At 49.6% G+C, this 23,213-nt stretch overlaps 1 protein-coding gene across 1 annotated transcript in view; it reads left to right on the top strand.

Annotated features, from left to right (window-relative positions):
- Positions 1-23,213, top strand: part of IFT172 (intraflagellar transport 172) — a 1,181,874-nt gene that overhangs the window by 107,778 nt on the left and 1,050,883 nt on the right. The window contains exons 4-5 of the mRNA XM_086928171.1: positions 6,885-6,924; positions 9,931-9,996. Of these exons, the coding sequence (XP_086784297.1) occupies positions 6,885-6,924; positions 9,931-9,996 (106 nt within the window). The remainder of the gene's footprint in view (positions 1-6,884; positions 6,925-9,930; positions 9,997-23,213) is intronic.

Genomic DNA, 23,213 nt, shown 5'->3' with positions numbered 1-23,213 from the left:
TCTCTGTTGTTTGGTCCTGGCGCCAGGTGTTCTCCAGGGAACAGCAGGTTTTCTAAGAGTCTATGAGGTCGTCCGTGAACCATGAGGTTTTCTTGCTGTGGGGTCTGCTGCGTGGTTTCTTCAGTGGTGCGAGTTCGTCGGCACAGTCGGTGAGCCATTGTGCGAGGTTGCGGGCTGCTTCATTGGGGTCCGTCGTGATGGTGGGATGGTTCTGGCTGAGGGAGGTGGTGAGTTGGTCGGCGGTGATTTTGCTCCAGCTTCTGCGGGGGGCCTGTTGTGGGTGGTGGTGGGTCGTAGTTTTCTTGAAGGAGAAGTGGACGCAGCTGTGGCCTGTCCAGTGGAGTCCGGTGGAGTGGCTGAAGGAGATGTGCTTGCTGGAGGAGAAGACTGGGTCAAGCGTGTGGCCGGCATAGTGGGTGGGGGTGTTCACCAGTTGCTTGAGTCAGAGGTTGGCGAGGTTGTCCAGCAGGGTGGTGGTGTTGCTGTCATTGTTGTTCTCCAGGTGGAAGTTGAGGTCTCCTAGGAGGATGTAGTCTGGGGAGGTGAGGGCGTGCAGGCTTACGAAGTCTGCGATGGTTTCGCTGAATTGAGTGCGTGGTCCCGGGGGTCTGTAGATTAGGGTGCCTCTGAGGGTGGTCCTGGGGTCGGTGTGTATCTGGAAGTGGAGGTGTTCGGCGGCTGTGAGGGTGTCTTCCGAGTTGGTCGTGATGCGGATGGTGTTTCTGTGGACGATGGCGATGCCCCCTCCTGTTTGGTTGACGCGGTCCCTCCGGGTGATCTTGTATCTGTCCGGGATGGCTATGGCGATGTCGGGGGCTGAGGAGGCGTTCGTCCAGGTTTCCGTGAGGAAGGCGACGTCCAGTGCTGTTGTGTCTAGGAAGTTCCAGAGTTCGACTGCGTGCCTGTGGACGGAGCGGGTGTTGAGCAGGATGCCCTTGAGGTGATTCTTGCTGGTGGTGTGGTTGGTGGGTGCTGGCCCGGGGTGGATGCAGGTGAATTTGCAATCTTGGTAGGTGAAGGGTCCGTGGGTGCGCTTTGGGTTGGCTAGGTAGCAAGCGGGGTTCCGGCCGGTGTTGAGTGCGCGGAGGGTGACGGCGTCGTATGTTCGTCGGGTGCGTTGGCATCGTCGGGATCCAGGGTTTCTGGCACTGGGCGCGGTCCAGGCGTGGACAGGCGCAGACGGGCTTGCCTTTGGCGCACAATCGGCGCGCCCGTTGCGCGTGAACGCTGCGCGTACGTGAGGACTCTGCCATAAATGGAGAGTGGGAGGGAGGAGGGAGGGAGGAGCAGCTGGGAGGCGGGAGCGGGGTGGCAAATGGAAAGGGGAGAGGGTCCAGAGGAGGGAGGGGGCGGGCCGTAGGGGAGCAGCGGCAGGGAGCGGGGTGTAACGGCGGGAAACGGCAGAAAAATAGAAAATCACTCTATCAGGGTCACCACACGGGGGAAAGAAACAGCAATCAGGGGGACCACACGAGCAGAGAACAACACTGCTGGCACAGAAAAAAACGGAGCCACAGAGGTCACGGCCTCAGGGTGGCGGCGAGCGGGCGGTGGGAGCAGGGAGACCGGGTGCACTCAGGAGGAGCCACGCGGCGGGTCGAGCGACCGTCTCTGACGAGGTCAGGTCAGGCTTTTCACTTAATTTGCCATGAAGACTTGGGCTTGCTTTACTTAGAAGACCGGCTCAGAGCACGACCGGCATTATTGTGTTTGGCAATTTGGAGAAATGAGGAAGCCTGTCTGTCAAGAGATATCATTCTGGATTGCCTTGCATGCAATAGAGGTCTCCAAGTTATTTGGATAGCATATGTCAAATCAGTATCTTTAAAGATTGGCATGAAGTGTGCTTTTATGGATCTGAAAACTAGTAAATATTTAAATAAAAAGCAAGTCCAACAAGCATTACATGACTGTAAGAACTCCCTAAGATTTAACAAGGAAGAGGGAAAGCCTAATATTACTGCTTATGTGAGTTTGACTCCACTAAGTTGCCTCACTAAGTATCTTGTGCGCACTGGGCATTGGGATTGATCCTTATTATTTTGCTTTTGAGCAGGCACAGAAAAATACCAGTTGTGTTTCCTGTTGGGCTTTGTTAAGAATTTAGATTTCAGCCCATGCCCCTGTGATAGCAAATCGGAGCTATCTATGTTTCACTTTGCATGTGTTTGTACATTTTATGTGTGGTATAGCCAACATTTTTTAATCCTGCTTTTAAAAAAGAAATGTCAAAACATCTGGCAATTCAGGACACCTTCTACCTTTTTAGGTCAAGCCTAGCGCAGCTCGCATGCGCTGCTCTAGGAGAGGGCCTCTTGGAATCACTCCAGACTTCCAAGAGGCTTCTCCGTGTGGGTCAGACTCCTCCCACACATTCCATTGGCCTTTGCGTGTGGCTTAAATGAAAGCACGCAAATGGCCAAAGGTGGGTGCATGTCCCACCTCTCTTTCAAAAGTTAACTCCCACAGCCTAAGGCTCTCGGGAACGAGCAGCGACGTGCTGCATTCCTCATCGTGGATCAGGTTACTGCGGCCGCGCTTGTTATTCCAGCTGTCTTCGGTGTGCAGGTCCCTGCCCCCTCAACTGTGTTTTTTGTGCCTTTAAAGCACCGTCATTTTCGCGGCTGCATTTGTTTCTCTTGTTTAATTAATACACTCGGGCGTTACCCTCCCTAACACGGATACATATGTATGTATGTGTATATATATATATATATATATATATATATATATATATATATATATATATATATATTCCACAAAACTTTCAATCCTTAATTGAACCCATGATCAAGCCTTGTGAGAAGGTGAAACGTGTTGGGCAACAGGCAAGTTTTAATAAAGTCACTGTAACCTTCTGAAAAAAACACTTGAGTGTGTGCTTTCCTACTTTTTTCAATTAAGGATTGAAAGTTTTGTGGAATTTACGATCGGCTAGACTCCTGCCGAAAGGAAAAGCACCCGTGGATAACAGAACACCAGCGTTAAAAGAAGGAGTCAACCCGGTTTGAAAAAAAAATATATATATATATATCAGTCAATTACCAGATTCCCAAACAGTGAAGTGGACCACAAAGAAGCTTCTTTGAAAAAACACTGGGTTTACTCACAACCTGCTTGTGACATCACAACTGGTTGCAGCCTCAGAATGTGTTCATAGCCAAACACGTTTCGGGATCACCATCTCCCTTCTTTGGTGGCGTTCAGTGAAAGCAAGCGATCTCGCTAAGTTTATATATTTCGGAAAAATGCCTGCCCCTGTGTGGGGGCGTGGCCGTAACTACAGCCTTTTGGGCGTTGTAGTCCATTCAGAAATTCCCAAGTGGGTAAGCGAGTTCTGTTGCCAGTAAGCACTGTTCATGCCCCAGTGGGTTGAGGGGGCCTCCAGCTCCTCTGACACGCAGCTTTGTAGTTGCAAACTGTGTTTGTGTGGGCGCGCACTAGAATAGCGCTCACACAGCTTTCCTCCATCCGCAGGGCTCCAGGTGGAGCTGCAGGCCGCAGGTGAATGCGGGGGTCCTCTTCGCGACCGGGACGGCCACCAACATCAGTCAATTACCAGATTCCCAAACAGTGAAGTGGACCACAAAGAAGCTTCTTTGAGAAAACACTGGGTTTATTCACAATTTGCTCGTGACATCACAACTGTTTGCAGCCTCAGAATGTGTTCGTAGCCAAACGCGTTTCGGGATCACCATCTCCCTTCTTCGGTGACGTTCAATGAAAGCAAGCGATCTCGCGAAGTTTATATAATTCGGAAGAACCCCTCCCCCTGTGCGAGGGCGTGGCCGTAACTGTGTCCTTTTGGGCGTTGTAGTCCATTCAGTAATTCCCAAGTGGGTAAGCGAGTTCTGTTGCCAGTAAGAACTGTTCATGCCCCAGTGGGTTGAGGGGGCCTCCAGCTCCTCTGCACGCAGCTTTGTAGTTGCAAACTGTGTTTGTGTGGGCGCGCACTGGAATAGCGCTCCCACAGCTTTCCTCCATGCGTAGGGCTCCAGGTGGAGCTGCAAGACCGCAAGTGAATGCGGGGGTCCTCTTTGCGACCGGGACGGCCGCTAACATCAGTCAATTACCAGATTCCCAAACAGTCAAGTGGACCACAAAGAAGCTTCTTTGAGAAAACACTGGGTTTATTCACAACTTGCTCGTGACATCACAACTGGTTGCAGCCTCAGAATGTGTTCGTAGCCAAACGCGTTTCGGGATCACCATCTCCCTTCTTCGGTGGCATTCAGTGAAAGCAAGCGATCTCGCTAAGTTTATATAATTTGGAAAAACGCCTGCCCCTGTGCGGGGGCGTGGCCGTAACTACGGCCTTTTGGGCGTTGTAGTCCATTCAGTAATTCCCAAGTGGGTAAGCGAGTTCTGTTGCCAGTAAGCACTGTTCATGCCCCAGTGGGTTGAGGGGGCCTCCAGCTCCTCTGGCACGCAGCTTTGTAGTTGCAAACTGTGTTTGTGTGGGCGTGCACCGGAATAGCGCTCACACAGCTTTCCTCCATGCGCAGGGCTCCAAGTGAATTCCGGGGTCCTCTTCGCGACCGGGACGACCGCGAACATCAGTCAATTACCAGATTCCCAAACAGTGAAGTGGACCACAAAGAAGTGGTAAAGCAAAAGACTTTGTCCATTTCTATCTCGGCTTGGATAGCACTGTGCTAATCCAACGCTTAAAGACTTTGATAGATAAGCAGACATTTGAGGTGAGCAGATCTAGAGTGTCGCTGGTGTTGAGAGAGCTCCATACAGGAGCTGCTTTCCACCTAAACTTGAGACCTACCCAGAGTTATCTGACTCTTTTATTGTATATATATATATATATCACTTTATTTTAATTGTGTACTATACCACGCTTTTCTTCTTCGAGGGTAGTGGTTCTACATATATTCGCGCCAAGCCAGGAGCGCGTCACGGAAGGTCCTGCTGACAAGTTACCCAGACTAGCCTGGCATTTCACTGCATGCAGTGTTCTTGTGGACTCTAGGGATCGAGATGTCTGGAGTACGCCGGAGGGACAGGAGGAACAGTGCGGTGGGAGGGATTGGCCCCGTTAGATTGTTGTGTTGCCACACGGCGATCCCGCACAGGTTCAAAACTGTTTACTTGGCCCAGCAGCCCTGAGGGGACCGGAGGAAGAACTTTGTAATGCGGATGCACTTTGGGAGTCTTACCTTCATCACTGCAAAATACATTGAAGCAGATTTTTACATTTTCTTCCTGCCTCCCATACCACCGGCCCAGCAGCATGATGATGGTGCATGCTGGGAGTTGGAGTTCTCCTATGCTCACGTGACCTCCAACAGGAGAGCCTATTTACAAGGGGAGGAGTCCAGTGTCAACCGCAGCACACAGCGAAGCAGTTATGGTGAAGCTATTCTGAGACTCTGGTTTGGAGCATGGGCACTGAGGAAGGCATTGTTATGCCGAAATACATTTGCCGCTACCAGCTGGTGTTTTCGTTTAATAAAGGGCTTCCAAAAGATTCCCATCTGACCTCTGCGCTTTTCTTCTTCGAGGGAAGTGGTTCTATATATATATATATATATATATATATATATATATATATATCACTTTTATTTTAATTGTTTACTCATTATCGTGTTACTTTTATAGATGTTCATTGCATCGGGATAAAGATTTTTGTAATTCGGATGCTGACTCGCCAAGCAAGTCAGAGTCCATCAGACCTGTGAGAGGACAGAATGGTTGAACCTTTGACTCCTGAGAGAAAATAATAATGCCTCACTGAGACTGAAGAGCCTTGAGGCCTGCAAAAGTGAAACACTGAGTTATTGAGTCAAGCAGATGTTGCAGGAAGCAACGCCAAGTCTGCCTGATCTGCAAGAGAGACTTACTGGTTCGCAGAGTCTGGCAGATCATAGAGGGAGACCAGTGAGAAAGGAGCACAGACTCCGGTGGGTTAAGTTTGCTCACTAAAACTGGTAGATCCAATCAGATCCTTGTGTGATAAAGAGCTATTGACTCACTACCACTGGTAGCACCTTCAGACTAGTGACTGTATTCCATGACTCCTTGGTCCTATCAGAGCTTTAGGGAACAAAACCTGACTTCTCTGAGATTGCTGGACCTTGTGAAAGGGTAACTTTTGTTCAGTGAGACTGTTAGTGTTACCTGTTCAGCTGTCTCACTTGCTGTGACTTGTGAAAGGGTACATTTGGTTCAGTGAGAGTGTTAGTGTTACCTGTGCATGTGTCTCACTTGCTGTGGCTACATGGGCGTGGCAGCGTTTCTTAGACATACAAGAGTTTAACTGACTCCTTGAGAAAAGTGCTTAAAACTCCTGTAGCAGAGCGATATTGGCTCACTGAGAAGGAAGTATTGAAAGACCAGGTAAGGACAAGGTGAAAAGTGTGTGGTCTTCCTACAATCTAGACCTATGACATCACAGCCCCCTTGTACATCTCAAGGCCAGCCATTACCCCTGGAACATAAAGATCTAATAAAGTCTCACTTGCCATCATGGCCCTGTGAAATAGAAGACCAACCTGAGCATAAAGACATGAGAACGAGAGTAGCATTGGTTTGCGTATGACATGAGAGTTTATTTGGGTTAAGAAGGACTTATACTGAGGGTATGAGTGCCTGTCAGACCTGTGAGAAAGTAAAACGGACTAGTGAAGATGGGGATGGCCAGACTTACAAAGGACTCAAATGGATTCACTGAAGATGGCAGAGCCTAGATAAGAGTAGATTATGACAATAGAATGTGTTAAAGTTGCAATATCACCTTGGTTATTTTAATTTGTTATTATTCTTTTTTGTCAGAGATTTACGCTTCCTGTACTGTGTACCTCTGAATAAATTAGTTGAGCTTATGACTAATGCAAATTAAATATTAACTTCTGTGTCCATGGCTTTTTTTTCAGGGGGGACAAAAAGGTGATCTGCAACAAGTTCATTCAGACGGTAAGTCGAGAAGTTATGCTGATTTGTGACAGTTGACTTACCTGGTCCCGTGAAGGCTTTTTCACTCAGTCTGTTCTACTCCTGCGCTGAGGTTTAATTTCCTGTTCAACTTTTCCCTCTGGAGCGAAGAGGAGGTGGTTTGAAAGGGTGTGCATAGAATTGTATGTGCCTGTAGGATACCTGTTGCCTTACAAATCTTTGCTTTGTCTGCGAAGAGCAAAACTCCAGTGGCTCTCACATCCTTTTTTTCTCAGTTTCACAGTACACACCCTACAGAAAGATCCAACCCAAGCATCCAATGTGTGATCAGACAGCCACCAATGACTCTATTTCTACACTCATTTGTTTCCTTGGCAATGGTGGGCACATGGCTCTTGCGACCCATTAATTGGGTTGTAAGAGATTCCCTCTCTAAACCTCGCTCAGGTTTAATCCTATCAGCCTCTTCCTTTGCACAGCTACATTTGCACACATTGTCCTCATCCTGAGTTTCCTTCAGTCCCCTGAAGCAGTCTTTTGCGTTCCTTGCATTGTAATATGCAAGAGTCAATAGCATACAACAAAGTGTTGTTGAGTGCATTGGTACCTTTCTGTGACTTTCCCACATATTGCCCAACTAAGGTGGGTGTAAGAAATTGCCTCTTTTTTTAAGACCACTCCCCAAACATTTGGAATGATGTGGCTAGCATGGGGTTGCTCTATCCCACATGCTAAGAGCTACTTAACCATGGGACCACGAAACACTACTCTAAGGTATCAGATTTAAAATAACTTTTAATGCAAAGATGACTTCCGAAAATCAACACTTTCTTGCCCCAGAGTTCTGGTAGCATTGCTGATTATAGCAGTTGTCATCTGAGATGGCCTGCTGCCCTCCTTCCAGGGAAAGGGAACAAAGGAGATCTAAACTCCTCCTTCCAGAATTGCCCCAGAACATTGGCCACAGATGGTCCAGCTTAAAAGGGCTACCTCCTCTGAGAGGCAAATGTGAGTCACACCTTAGCTTGCCCGCTCCTTTGTGTAGGTAGACAGGCTGGCATCTCCTGCAGAGGAGGAAAATCCATCCCAGAACCAGTTTTCAAGGGAAGGTGACTAATTATACTGGACACACTTTAGGGGTGTGCCCGTAGCTTTGGCCCAGGAAATAAGGGTCTCAACACTTTGGATTTGGGCAAAGAGATGCACTGTGGCATTGCATAGTGTCAACCCCACTGGAAATAATGTCAGAAGAGGTACGGGTGCCACATGGGAATTGTAGACCTATTTGCTAGTTAGCCCTACCGACCCACAAACGCAAAATTGACATAAAAGTGCAACCCCTGGCTTCCAGCATCAGAATACTGCTGGACTCATAAAGAACAGAAGAAGGACTGCACTTGTTAAACCTTTGGACCTCAGAAAGAAAGGCTGCATCCAGGAAGACTACACCCTCTGCACCTACTCAACTAAGACAGTACTTCAGAAAGAGAAGGGCTGCTCCCTGCCGTTGAACATAAGAGACACCAAGGGCTGGAACTGTTTCCACTTATGCCAAGTACCAGTGAGTGGACTCTAAGGGTTGGTTGGCTAGTCTCCTGTTAAGCCTCAGGGGCACAAAACCTAAAACAAAAGCTGGTTCCTGCAAAGTGCTCATCTGACCAGTAACTACTGGACTTGCCCTGGAATCCACTGGTGTGGCCTGGGAGATCAAATACAAGCCCCCAGGAGGTGCCTCCCTGGTCCTGTACCCTTGGTTGGTGCTAGAGTGTTCTCTTTCTTCCCACAGAACTGCAGCTTGCAAGCCAAAGGCAAAAGCTAACGTTTTTTGGGCACAGAGTCCGAGCCGCTTAGCATGCTGCTGCTTGCTGGTTTGTGGGTAGCTTTCAACGCTGTCGAGAATCAAGACTTCACCAGATCGCTGGACTTCACCTGTCCGTCGATGTCGAGCCCAGCTCAAGCTGCAGAAGCTGCCCTTGACCTCATTGTCGACAAGAAAAAGAAATGGAAAAGTTTCTTAGTGCAAATGTAAAATTTCGACCAGGACCAACCCAGCGCCCGCATCTGACCCCGATTTCCATCGCTTGAGCCTGAAACGTTGACTTTGTCCTGGATACTCGTGTTTGAGGCTCATAGACTGCTGCTAAGAGTCAAAAGCAGTGCATCTTTTACACTGTGACATTCTTTGATTCCCAATCTACTTTGTCTTAATTTTTGCAAAGTAAGTACTTCCCTGTGATAACACTTATTTATATCATTTACATATTTATTAATTATTTCTCTTCATACATTTTTCTTCCCTCCCCTTTGCCCAATATTTTTTCCCTTTACTATTTATTTACTTGCTTACGCTTTATCTATTTGTCTATTCAATTATTTAAATATTTATTAGTACTATATTTATTCATATGTCATTTCTGTATGCTTTATTTAAATAACACATGCCATGTAATTATTGCTACTTTTGACTTATACAGGTTTCGTCATCTATTTATTACCAATCTTATTGCCTTCTTGTTTTTATTCTCGTGCTGTATTCTTATTATAAAATACAATAAAAAATGTCGACACAAAAAAAGCAGTGCTTTGTAAAAATCTTGCAAAAATCTTAACTGCAGTTCCCTTCATCTGTGTCATTTTGTTGTCTATTTAAAGATAAAAATATATACTATTTTTAGAAATTGGTGTATTGTATTATGTTGTGGTTCTTACTTATTGACTGGTATGGTGCTAATAAATGCTTTACACTTGCTTTCCTTTGCGTTCAGCCTGACTGTTCTGTTTGCGCGAAGGAGTGAGCGAATGTTTGACCTAACAGGACTGTGAGCGCTATCATCATGGTACATGTGGAGCAGTGTTGTGAAGCTGAATGTTTTGCTGGGCTATTGCTCAACTAACAGCTGTTGCTGTAGGTTTAGGCTGTGTCTGTGGGTTGGCTCACTCAGGATGGAGCTTGTTCATTCTTTATAATATTTAATGTAATTCTCAGCACCAGTGTGGTAGCTCATTTCTCTCTTACTTTGTTCCCAGAGCGCCGTCACCTGCTTGCTGTGGCCGGGTGAAAATGCCATTGTTTTTGGACTCGCTGAGGGAAAGGTACGGCCTGACTTGATTCACAGACCACAAGGCGCCAGCGAACAGTTTCTGATTGAAGTTCGCTGCAGTGTTTAGCAGGCACGCAATTCGATAGTGCGCCTTGGTATTTGTATTTTTCATTATTTACCAATGTATCTTCAACGTAGCAACAAATGGATGTAATCAGTTATCTATTTATGTAATGTGCTGGTTGTCGTTATGCAAAATCTCCATGGCACGGAGTTACACAGAAGGAAAAATACTGTAAAACCTGTAAGTAGCTGTTCGTTACAGTCCAGAAGGATGCACTTTTAACAACAACCTGCATGTTTTTTCAATCAAGATAACCTGGAAAAATCATTTCTTACAAATAATGTATTTAGGAGTTCAATTTTAAGGAGTTTCCTGAATCAGAGGTAATTGGTTCAACTCTGAGTTGATAAAGTTTGGGCCTTACAGCTGAGTTTGTTACAATTAAAACGGTTCTGAGGGATCAACAATTTGTTGTGAGATTCAGCATAGAAACACCATTTTTAATTAGGTCCGGTCTTGAACGTGAATATAAGGTAATACAGTCTAAGGCAGCATCAGACACGCTCTCTTTGATGTAGCGGAAGGAAGTGCATTAAACATTTATTCTATTCAACTATCTTCTTTTCAAACTCCACTCACCCTTGTTCGCTCTCCTTTTTAAGGGGTTGTTTCCTTCATCTGATTTAAGGAGAAAAAGATTGCTTTAGAAATAGAAGAGGCAGTACCGGTTAATCAACAATTACCAGATGTTGTGGAGGGGTATTTTGAATTCAATCCATCAACCGTGACCATAGATTGTTCCCAGTAGAACCCCATGTTAATCACTATTTATCTACAACCCAAGCATGCACATTCACAACTGTATGAGAAAGGATGTTGCTGCCTTTCTATGCCTCGACTGCCTTCCTGGCACGGGACCCAACAGTTCAAATGTAATTTGAAGGACCATTTCCTCCTGTGTGAGTTTATTTCTAAAGATTGCTAAGTCATGATTTCCTTCTGCAGCAGTCAGTTGTGGTTGAGAGCTGCAAAGGTAATTGCTCTTCTGAAGTTAAGGATGAGCTTAGGACAGGATTACCCATCAGAACATGTGCAAATGACCAGATATCCTGCACAGTTCTTCTTTCTCGGCTTACCTGGCACAGTCATGACTCTTTGCATCAGTATTTTTATGTGAGAATGTCAATGCCTGAAGGAAGCTGTATAATTAGGTGACATAAATATCAAGTTCTTGCATCTATAATGGCTTAGAGACAGAACACATTGTAATAACCCAGAAAAGGAGAATTAATATTTTTCCTAAATGAGATATTTTTGGTCATACTATTGACATTTACAGGAACAACACTCATTTGCCAGGATCATTGGAAATACAAATATTCTATCTTTCTTATTTTACTGCCTGTTAAGATATTTATAGTTGATTAAGTGAATGTAGCAAGGTTTTGTACGTGCAATTTAACGCAGCTCTTCCTATGGATGCATTTGTGGGCCAAGCAGAGGGTATTGAGGAAAACCTTACATCAAAACTCAGTCACTGGAATTCCTTTCAGCTTCTAGACTGGTTGTGGTTCTGCAGACCTCTTGCTAGTCTGGTTGAGATGCTGCATACTTGGAGGCAGAGGAGTTGATGAAATGGCAGACTAGGGAGTTAATCAGAATTACCACTACAGCTAGTTGTGGGAGTGAACAGACATCCGGGTAGAATTGAGAAGTAATATTATACTTTGACCAGAGGCATAAAATAGTTGATTTTTTAGACTAGTGTGATTCATAGACTGTTTTAGGTTTAAAGTATTTTATTAAGGTACAAAAAACATGGGGAAGGGAATAGGAGGTCAAGCGAACATACAGTACAAGACGCGAAACGTTGCAGCGATTCAGAAGGAAAGTAGGGAGGCAGGAAGCCCCGGAGGATAACAGGGCATAAGTCATAAGGCAATAAGGCGGTGCGAATGACCCTCCAGCAGACCCCCATTCCCCGAGCAAAGCCGACCTGGAGTAGCGTCCCGCAACACAGTGAAAAACACACCATCCCTCCAACCCCCCGTCCCCGGAAAAATAGAAGAAAGAAAAGCAAAGGAGAAAAAGGAAGAAAAACAATACCCCAACATCCCCGTCCGAAAGTCAGCATTAGAAGCATGTAACCCCGCCCCCCACCCCCCAGCCCCAAACCCCCGACCCCGCCGCATTCACTCTGCTGGAGCCGCCGGCGGCGTCAGCCTAAGGAGCCGCAGGTACCGTGGACATGTGAGCTCGCGAAATTCCGTGGACAGCAGTGCTAAAAAGGGGTGCCAGAGCTCTTCAAACTGGTCTACATTCCCAGCCACTGTTAGCGACATCTTCTCCATACCCAGTACCTGCCAGAGCCTGTGTAGCCAGCCAGTGATAGAGGGGGCAGTGGGGGTACGCCAGAGTACAAGGATGTTTTGAACCGCTGAGCCTAGCGCAATCGCAATCTGTCTACCCCTGCGGGACTTCAGCGGGTACATCAGGTCATTGGGGAGGCCTAGCAAAACATACGCAGGGAAGCGCGGGAGTTCGATCTCAAAATGCCTATCCACCTCATCCAAGACCTCCTTCCAATAGGCCGACAGCACCGGGCACTCCCAGAGAATGTGCGTGAGGGTACCCTCCTGTCCGCAGCCGCGCCAGCAACCTTTATCGCTGATTTTGTGCATCTCGTAGAGCCTCTCCGGGGTGTAATACCAATAGGTGGAGACCTTAGTAAAGGTCTCCGTCAGCCCAGTGTGGTGCGCAGAGTGCCTCGCCCGATAGGCGATCTTGTCCCATTCCTTGTGGCTCAAGGTCCTGCCCAATTCCCTGTGCCAGCGCTCCCTCCCAGGGTTATGGTAATGAAACGGCGGGGGTTGGAGAAACTTATACAAGTCGGTGATAAGCTTGGCATCCGAGGTCCGGGTTACCAGCCACCGCTCATAGGGCGTAATCGAACGGGCAGCGACGTCGCGCACTTGGGGTTGAAGAGCCCAGTGGCGGACTTGCATATAACGCAGTCTGTCCCCCTCCGTCAGGCCAAACTCCTGTCGGAGCTGCTGGAAGGGGAGCACACCCTCCAGCCCGTAGATCTGGAAAAGCGCCCTACAACCCGCGCTCACCCAGTGGGAAAAGGCTCCCGGTTCCAGACCCTGAGTGAAGTCTGGATTGCCAGCAATAGGAGTGAACGGTGATGGAAAAGTGGTGAGCTCACGAAGCTCACACACCGCGTCCCACACTCGCAGCGGAACCCGGGTGATAAAGGAGGCGTAGAGATTAGGCGGGCGGTGAGTGCGCCGCAGGAACGGGACCTCCTGGAGGGTACGGCCCGCAACTGCCTGGTCCTGAAAGAGCCAGTGCTTGTCCGATTCCCACCGGCTCCACTCCACCAAATATCGGAGTTGCGCCGCCTGAAAGTACTTCCGGAGGTCCGGGACACCGAGACCCCCCGCCTCCGGGGCAAGCACGGAGAGGACCCGTTTCATCCGAGGCTTACGGCCTTGCCACACAAAGCGGGAGATGTCAGCCTGCGCCTGCCGTATCCAACCTACAGGGGGCTGGAGAGGTAGAGCGCGAAAAAGATACAGGATCTGAGGCAGTATCGTCATCTTCACCGCTGCGATACGGCCCAGCCACGAGAGCAGGCCTTTGTTCCATCGGCCGAGTTCCTCCTTGATCTTTTTGCCCAGGGAGGAATAGTTGGCTGTGACCATCGCAGGTAGGGAGGGTGCAAGCAAAATCCCCAGGTAAGGCACCGTGGAGGAGGACCATTGCAGAGGAAAAAGACGCTGGAGGTCCCGCCTGGTGTCGACAGAGAGTGACACATCCAGGGCAGCCGATTTAGACATATTCATTTTGAAGCCCGCCACGCGGGCAAAGGAGTTCAGTTCCTGGACGCAGGCAGGGAGCGACCGCTTGGGGTCATCCAGGGTCAGCAAGACATCGTCCGCATATAAGCTGACAGTATGGGTGTATTGCCCCATCTTCACCCCGATAGCGTCCGGGTTATCGCGAATCCTCTGGGCAAACGGCTCCATATAGAGGGCAAATAGGAGCGGCGAAAGGGGGCAGCCCTGTCTCGTGCCGCGCTCAATGGCAAAGCTGCTGGAGCTGTGTCCGTTGACACGCACCGATGCTGACGGCCTCCTATAACAATTAAAGACCATAGTGCGGAACTTCTCGCCGATCCCCAGTTTCCCGAGAACCAGCTCGAGGTACGGCCAATGAACCCTATCAAAGGCCTTCTCCGCGTCGACCGACAGCAGCATCCGCTCCCCCGGGACGCGTGAGGCCTTTTCTAGCACGTGCGTCACCCTCTTGGTGTTGTCGACCGTCTGCCTACCGGGTACAAAACCGGCCTGGTCCGCCTCTACCAGACCTGGTAGGTGCAGACCCAATCTGGCCGCCAAGATCCCCGTGTAAAGCTTGAGGTCCACATTCAGAAGCGAGATGGGCCGATACGAGCCGCACAGAGTCCGGTCCTTCCCCGGTTTCGGAATAACCGACACAGTCGCCGAGAGAAGGTCCGGTGGGATGGCTCCCGGTTCCGAGAAGGAATTGAACAAGCGAGCCAGGAGAGGCGCGACAGTGGGACAGAAGGTCTTGTAAAACACAGGCCGTATAGCCATCCGGGCCCGGGGCCTTGCCGTGCTTTAACCGTGCAATAGCGGAGATAACTTCTTCCACATGAATGTCCCGCTCTAGGTGGTCCGCCTGGGCGGGGTCCAGGGCTGGGAGGGTTACTGATTCCAAATAGGCCTCAGCCTCTCCCGGTGGGGAGGGCTCTGCAGCGTACAGCGCCTCGTAGAAGGTACGGAAAGAATCCGCCACCTCCGCGTCACCGGAAACCGGGACCCCATCCGCTCCCACTAGCTCCTTTACTACGTTGCGCTGCTGTGCCGCCCTGAGTCGGTGGGCCAGGAGCTTACCGCATCTGTCCCCGCCGGTGTAAAAGGCATGTTTCAAGCACAACGCCGCATACTCCGCCCGGTCCAGGTCCAACGCAGAGAGGAGTCTCCGCGCCGCCTTCAGCTGCCTCCAAACTCGAGGAGCCCCCGTCCGGCGGTGAACCTGTTCAAGTTCCCTGACCTGCGCCGTTAACTCCTCCCTCTTACGTTGCCGCTCCCTGTTCTCCGCCGAGGAAATGGAGATAAACTCCCCTCTGACGACCGCTTTCAAAGCCGCCCACTGCGTTGCTAGGGACGTGTCGGAGTTGTTATTGTGGGTCAGGTACTCCTGAATGACCTCCTCCACTCGCTTCACCACCGATTTCTTATGGAGAAGCGTGTCCCGAAGCCGCCACATCCCTCTGGAGGGGGGGGCCGCCGGCCAAGCAAATGTTCCGGAAACCGGCGCATGGTCGGACAGGGACAAGACCCCGATATCTGCCGCCGTGGCGGCCGAGCGAAGCGGTCCGCTCACCAAGAGGTAGTCCAACCGCGAATAAGTGCGGTGTGCGTGGGAGAAATATGAGTAGTCCCTATCGGCGGGGTGCATGGTGCGCCAGAGGTCATGCAGATCCATCTCTGCAATCTGGTCCTGTACCGCTCTAGAAAGCTCCCCCATCTGCGGAAAGCGCTGGGCAGACCTATCCAAGGTGGAGTCGAAGACCATGTTCAGGTCTCCCCCCAAAATGACGTGGCGATCGGGCGAGGCAGTAACGTCTACCAACACAGATTCCAGGAAGCGATCCTGGTGGTCATTTGGGCTGTACACGGAGCCAACCGTGAAGGCAACCCCCCCCCAGACGCATGCGATACACTAGAAGCCTCCCCTTCTGCTCGGCATGTTTATACAACACCTCACCCCTGAAGGAGCTGGCTAGAAGAATGGCTACCCCCGCAGTCTTAGTCGCAGCCGAGGAAAAGAGTTGCGTGGGGAACTTGGCAGAGCGCAGCCTATGGCAATCTTTAGAGAGTAAATGTGTTTCCTGCAGGAGGCAGATGTCCGCCTGCGACCCTTCTAGCAGGGAAAGGATCGCCCTACGCTTCACAGGATTATTCAGACCCTTAACATTAAGGGTCACTACTTTCAGGGACGGCATCGCTCCCAGGGAAGCAAAGCGCTATGCAGCAAGCGGGGGAACAGAGGAAGGGGCGCGCGGGGCAGGGGCGCAGGGAAGGCCAGAGTCGGCTTCGCATGTGTTCGGACAATATTGGACAGGACCCCCCCAACACCAAACCAGCTCTTGAACCCCCCCAAAACCAACCCATGGCAACCAGCCAAAACCAAAAACAAGAAAAAACACCCCATTGTCTCAGTCTAGCCCTAGTGGGCAAGTCTGTAGAAACCAGTCAAGTGGACGTCCAGCCACACACCTCCAACCTCTCCCCCCCAACCCCCAGCCCCAACCCAGCATCGTAGAAGCTAAGAGACTCTCCCCCCGGAGTAAAGTTAGGCCGTCTGGGCCACGCCATTAGAGTCAGGCAAGTTCCTGGCCGCAGTCCTCAGGGCCTCCGCCATGTCCGCCCTGATGGTAGGGGAGTCAGGGCGACTCGCCGTCGCCGACGATTGGCGCCTCCTCGATCTCCGTCGGCCCCGCCGCTCGGGGCGCCTCCATGCGGGCGTCGCCCCTTCTTCCTCTGTAGCTGTGAGTCCCAGCACCCCACAGACATCTTGTAAGGAGCGCAGCTGATGTAGCACCCCATTCTATCGGAAGATAAGACGAAAGGGGTGACCCCAAAAGTAGGCCGTTTCATGCTCTCGGAGAAAGTCTGTAGCGATGCGGAAAGACCTGCGCTTCTGCAGTGTGATGGCGGACAGGTCTTGATAGAGCGCCACGGGTCGTTCTCGGAAGGACAGCGGCTGCTTCCTGCGGGCCTCTGTCATAATGCGCTCCTTTAGGGGGAAATCCGGCAGGAATGCCAGGATATCAGGTGGGGGTGCCGATGACTGGCGCTGGCGGCCCACCCTGTGTGCTCTGTCGATGCGGATCGGGAAGTCCGCTCCTTCTTCCAGAATGTCGCGGAACAGGTCCTGCAGATAGGCCACTAGGTCCGTACCCTCATCCGCGGACGGAACGCCTCGCACCCGGATGTTATTCCGCCTGGACCTGTTCTCGAGGTCTTCGGAGTGGGCCTGGAGCTCGACACACTGCTCCCGTAGGCGGAGAACGTCCTGCTGTAGATGAACTATCTCTTCGTCGTGACGCTGGGCCGCCGTTTCCACAGTGTCGACCCGCTCACCCAGGCCCTCGATTTCTCTACGCACTTCGCGGACCTCTCCGGCCACCTCGGTCTTGAGAGTCTGGAATTCCTCCTTGAGGGAGCTGAATAAGTCCTCCATGAAGGACCTCGTGACTGGTGGTTCGCCTCCGGTGGCGTTCGTTGAGGCCCGGGAGGACCCCGGGGACGGCTGCGCCCTGTCTCGCAGTTGCTGGGCCCTGCCGAGCATGTCCGGCAGAGTGCGATCTCCCCGTGCCGCGCCTCGTCTCCCAGCCATCTTGGCCTCCGCGGTGGGTGAAGCCTAGAGCTGGCCGCTGTAGATGCGCCCAGCCGCTCGTGGGCACCAGATGTGAAGACCTCGCCGAGGACAAGGGTAGTGCGTCACAGGTGACAAAATGGCGGCACGGGCCAGGGCGAGACGACCATCGAGCCAGTCCGGGCAATAATCAAGGTTCAGGACGGAGGCTTTCAGCCGCGTGCTTCCAGGGAGGACGGCAGATGCATAGGCACCAGGAGGAACCGAGGCGCCCGTATGATAAGGGCGCGGGCGAGGGTCACCAGTACCATCTCCTCAACGACAAGATGGCGGGAGGGCGGAACCCAGGAGGGCAGCCCAGGCCAGCAAATCTGTGGGCGACCCTCAAACAGCAATGGGTCGGGAAAGTGCAAAACCAGTGTTCCCCAGTTTCACCGGTTAGTACGCCCGGCCCGGTCACCGCTCAAACTCCAACGTCCCTCGCTTCCAGGCTCGGGGTCCGCAAGGCGTCACACACCGGCTCCCATGGCAGGGGGGTAGATCGCCGACGCAGGTCTGGGGTCTATCGTCCAGCGATGACTCTGGCCACAAGGGCACCGGCCAGGAAGCCTCCGCACTCCACGGAGTCCGTCGAGTCCGCTCCCTCGGGATCCCCAGCTTTCAGCACTCGGCCCAGCCGAGGCGCGCGGACAGCGCCGCAATACGCTCCGCCTCCAGGCCCTTATCCTCGGGGCGATCCAGGCTCCACTCTTCGGATCGATCGTTGAACAAACTTTTCGGGGACTTCCCCCGGGGCAACAGAAGACAAAGCGGTATCAAAATGCGCCCCCAGAGCTCCGGCACAGTTCTCTCGCCCGCAGTGCAGCCGCGGGGGGAGAGAAGCGCAGGAATCGGGGCTCGAGCTGAGCTGGGCCGGAGGAGTTACGGGAGGAAGCGTCCGCTCACCCCGCCATCTTGGCCACGCCCCCCCATAGACTGTTTTTTTTGGTGATGTTGGAGTTTCAGTGACCTAGGATTCATTCAATTTCTTTGGCTCCTCGTACATTTAGTATTCATAGTGAGGCCCCATGTTCTGTGAATCACTTTGTACTCTTCGGAGACTGACCTTCTCCTTGCTGAGATTAAGAGTTGCAATCCCTGATACCAGTCCTTCGTTTACTAGAAAGCAGAAATGTATGGCAACTGGAGCATCATTATGTCTCCAAATTAAATAGGTATTATCCAAAAGGACATTTGTTATTGTAGTTCTGAAATGCTGAGGGTGTTCTTGAATGGCCTCTTCCATCCCTTCTCAGTGGAAATAGATCATCGTACTATTTTTCAAGATGGAAGAGAGCTTAAGATACATCAGCCAATGCATCCTTTTTTCTTGTCTTCCACAGTCCGAATTAATTCATAATATATACCTACCTCTTCTGTTTTAGATCCAAGCTTGTGTGAGCTGAAGCTAGATGGACAGAAATAAAAGTTTTAGATCTATACATTCTAAACCACTTACTCAAAAAGGACAAAACTGTGATAATTCTGCAGAACATTCTTGAACTTGAATTTGTTTGTCTTTAATTTAAAGTATCCTCTTTCCAAACTGCTATCAGACAGTGTTGTATGCTTAGCATATTGGAATGGCTTAGAAGTGTGCATAATGCAAGACAATGCTGAAGGTCAAAGCTGCAACAATATCTGTTTAAAGTAAAGAGGTGCTATGGCCTGTGGTCAATACCTCACCTCCACCTAGTATTTTCACCAAAAGTGATGAAAAGAGCAGCTTAGCCAGCATTTGTACACCTGACAAGGTATGATCTACACTTTTCTTGTAGAGTTTCTTAAAAATGGAATGCCTATAGAGAGGCTGTCCACAAATGTCAGAGCATTATTTAGACTGCAAGAATAAAACAAGCATTTGCAATGCAATAGGTCTCGCTTTAGGAAAGTTTAAGCTATTTGTATTGTAAATGACAAATCTTGTATTTGTTTTGTTTTTGAAAATAGCAAAAATAATAGCTTTGTCATTTACAATGGCAAGAGTTATAACTTTCGCAAATGTGACACCTATAGAATTTGTAATGCAGGATGTGTTGGATTTACCTGACTTACATGTATTGATATTACAAATAACAATGGCTTTTAATTTTTTTTATTAATGAATACTTAAAAAAAGTTATTGTAATTTATAATAGCAATAGCTTAAACTTTTGTAAATACCTTTTGTGAAGATTATGTTCAGAGTATTTTATTGTGACGAAAATCCAAGAACAGAAGTGAAATATTAACATATTTTTGTACATTTGTAATAAAGCTTGAAACATTGAGAGAACATATTTGAACCAGTTGTTGTTTAATGGTTGCACAGATTGATGCTGTGGTGGCGCTGTTGCACAGATTGATGCTGTGGTGGCGCTGAGTGATGTTGTGGTGGCGAACGAGTGATGCTGTGGCGTTCAGTGATGCTGTGGTAGCACATAGTGATGTTGTGGTGCCCCTGAGTGATGCTGTGGTGGTGCTGAGTGATGCTGTATGCTATGCTATGTTTTGTTTTGCCATCCTATGTTTTGTTTTGTTATGCTATGTTTGTTATGCTATGCTATGTTTTGTTATGCTATGCTATATTTTGCTATGCTATGCTATATTTTGCTATGCTATGTTTTGTTATGCTATGCTATGTTTTGTTGTGTTTTGTTATGCAATGCTATGCTTTTTTGTGCTATGCTATGTTTTGTTTTGATGTGCTATGTTTTGTTTTGCTATCCTATGCTTTGATTTGTTATGCTATGTTTTGCTATCCTATGCTTTTTAGTGAGAAACAGTGAATTAGGGAGGGTGAGGGTGTGTGAGGGTGAGGGTGTGTGAGGGTGAGGGTGTGTGAGGTCGAGGGTGTGTGAGGTCGAGGGTGTGTGAGGGCGAGGGTGTGTGAGGGTGAGGGTGTGTGAGGGTGAGGGTGTGTGAGGGTGAGGGTGAGGGTGTGTGAGGGTGAGGGTGTGTGAGGGTGTGTGAGGGTGAGGGTGTGTGAGGGTGAGGGAGTGTGAGGGTGAGGGGGTATGAGGGTGAGGGTGATTGAGGGTGTGTGAGGGTGACAGGGTGTGAGTGTGAAGATGTGAGGGGGTGAGGGTGTGAGGGTGAGGGAGGGTGAGTGACGGGTGTGAGGGTGAGGGGGTGTGAGGGTGAGGTATAGGGGGTGTGAGAGTAAGGGGGTGTGAGGGTGAGTGTGAAGGTGTGAGGGGTTGAGGGTGTGAGGGTGAGTGACGGGGGTGAGGGTGAGGGTGAGTGACGGGGGTGAGGGTGAGGGTGAGGGGGTGTGAGGGTGAGCCCCCGGGAGAGACCTATTCTTGCAGAACAAACTTCTGCACCTATGCTGTGTAGCTTCAGAAACCTGCTCATTGTGTGCCCCTGTAAAGAAATGTGTATTGTGTGCCGTGCAACATGTTGTGGATACCCTCGCCTCATAAGTTTTGTGTGTATACCTGGGAGAAGCCCGCACATTGCGTACCCCCAGGGGACAGCTGCACATAGTGTAATCTCCGTAGAAGATCTACACGTTGTGCGATCGGAGAGACGTCTGAATATACTGTATTCGTAACTATTGTGTGCTTGTAGTTGTAATCTGTTGAGTGTGTGTACCACAGGAGAGATAGACATGTTTTGCATCCTAAGACAAACCTGCACGTCGGACATTATCTGAAGGTGTCAGAGCGCTGTGCAATAGAGCTAGTTACGTCACAAGAGAAAAGTGGTACACAATAGAACATTACAAAGACTAGAAATGAAGAGTACACAAATACAAAATCCAACACAGCACGCAGGGGTGAGGAATGTACAGGAACAAATACAAATTTACAATGAAGAGCGAACGTTCAAGCGGGGCTTGTAGCATGCTTGAAGGTCTAACAAGGTTGCCAGTGGGCCCCATGCAAGGTTGGTATATTCAGGCAAACACGCTGCATGCTGGAATCTCCGGGAGACTACAAAACTAAAAGGGGCACTAAAAAAATCACATAGAGCTGAGCTGTAATAACTGACAATGCCGGACCAGTTGTTGGTGTCACACACCACACGGGTGATTTGGAAGCTGGGTGATATTATTCAATCAGTGAGGGCAGGGGAGGGGCGTCTGTTGTGTATTTTATTTGGCAGCTTTTTTTGAGTGTGCCAGATCGAGGCTGTCCTGGTGCTGGCATACAAATTGAATGTGTTTCCTTTGCATTCTGTGCTATATATAGTCCTTCTAACAATGCTTTATATATCGGTTCTGAATTGGGCAATTTTTAATACCTCCTCTGAAATAGCATATTCAGCTCTAGGTATCACCACATTCTACTCAGTGGAGTGGCACGCCTGCCATGGGCCCTAACGCAAGCAGAGCAAACGCCCAGCCACACCCCTGTATGGATCTTAAAAAAACAGCAATTGGGGTACCCTCCTACCCTGGTATGCTATGCCTGTACATGTTGCCCCGCTGCTAGCTAGCCACTGCTTCGCCTTCTCAACTCAAAGAAGAGGTCAAAGCTGCTGAACGCACAATACATGTTGGACACGTTCAACAGGTCTGAACTTCTTATCAAATATTGTGCATTCTGGTACTTGTAGTTTATTGAATGGCCTACAATGTTTAATCGCGGTTGGCTAATGTGGATCACCTGACCTGCAGCTATTGCGAGCGAAAAAGCTTCGTCAGAATAATCCAGACTGTACTTCGCTAAAACCATCACCAGTTATCCAATTAGAGAGGCGAGCATACAGCACAGTGAGCCTTAGCCGTGGTCACACTTTGTCAGCGCTAGGCCAGCACCTGAAGCAATGAAACTGTATCATGGCAGCCATCTAACGCTGTGGCCTCAACAAAGAGGCCTTTATGTGTGCCCACATCTGCGCACGCATTCAATTTAACCAGCATTCTGTGAAGGAAACCAGGGTACAATGGATTTTGTGGGGGAAGGAACGCCCATTCTAAAACTCAAGTTATAAAGACTGTCTTGCGTGCAATGTAAATTCTGTGCACTGTTTCTTATTGGATTCAGTGGCCCATTCAAGGCGCTATGCAGGTACACGTATTTCACGTTCGAAGGATTATAACAACATTGACCAAACCTTGGTGGGAAGGAGTCGGAGTTTCTCGCTTGGCCTGTGTGTAAAGGTCACTAGGGCACGGTTTGTTTGTTTTCTTTTGGGTAAACAGTGATTATTTGTTTCTGTGCTGCCCTCAAATTAACCAAACCACAGCATATTCACCGTCTCCAAAATAACACATGATAGAAACATTTTTCAAACAAGCTGAATGGCAGGGGTGTTAAAGGAGGCGAGAAAGGAGGAGAGAGGAGAGAAGAAGGGAGGGGAGGCAAAGTGGCGGGAAGAAGAGAGAGGACATGAAGGGATCGAAGGCAAGGGAAAGAAAGGGAAGATGGACGAGATTAAGAGGAGCCACAGATGGACTTTAGAACAAGGCAGCGCTGGGAGGGGGCCTGGGCATGAAGGAAGGAGAAATGCGAGTCACGGCCTGGCGGCCGTGAAGTGTGAAGCAGTGGGCGGGGAAGCAGATCCCTTTGAAGCTCTCGGAGGCAGGAGCAAATGGTAAGGGGAGGAGAAATGCTGCTGGAAGGCGCGGGCAAGCTCGTGCACGAGGACGTGCACTTCTGAAAATCCGCTTTGCTTTTGAGAGCTTAGTTTAGCTCTTGGTTTCACCCTAATAGGGCTCGCCTATTATATCCCTGCAGGATATTATTAGGCGAGCCCTGAAAATCAGAAGGATAACAAAATGGCTGTGCTATAGAGCCCTTTTACTCGAACAGTATTGAACAGTA

Source organism: Lissotriton vulgaris, chromosome 6, assembly GCF_964263255.1.
Source record: "Lissotriton vulgaris chromosome 6, aLisVul1.2, whole genome shotgun sequence".
In the NCBI taxonomy this organism is placed as follows: domain Eukaryota; kingdom Metazoa; phylum Chordata; class Amphibia; order Caudata; family Salamandridae; genus Lissotriton; species Lissotriton vulgaris.
This window is presented reverse-complemented; position numbering and strand designations above follow the sequence as displayed.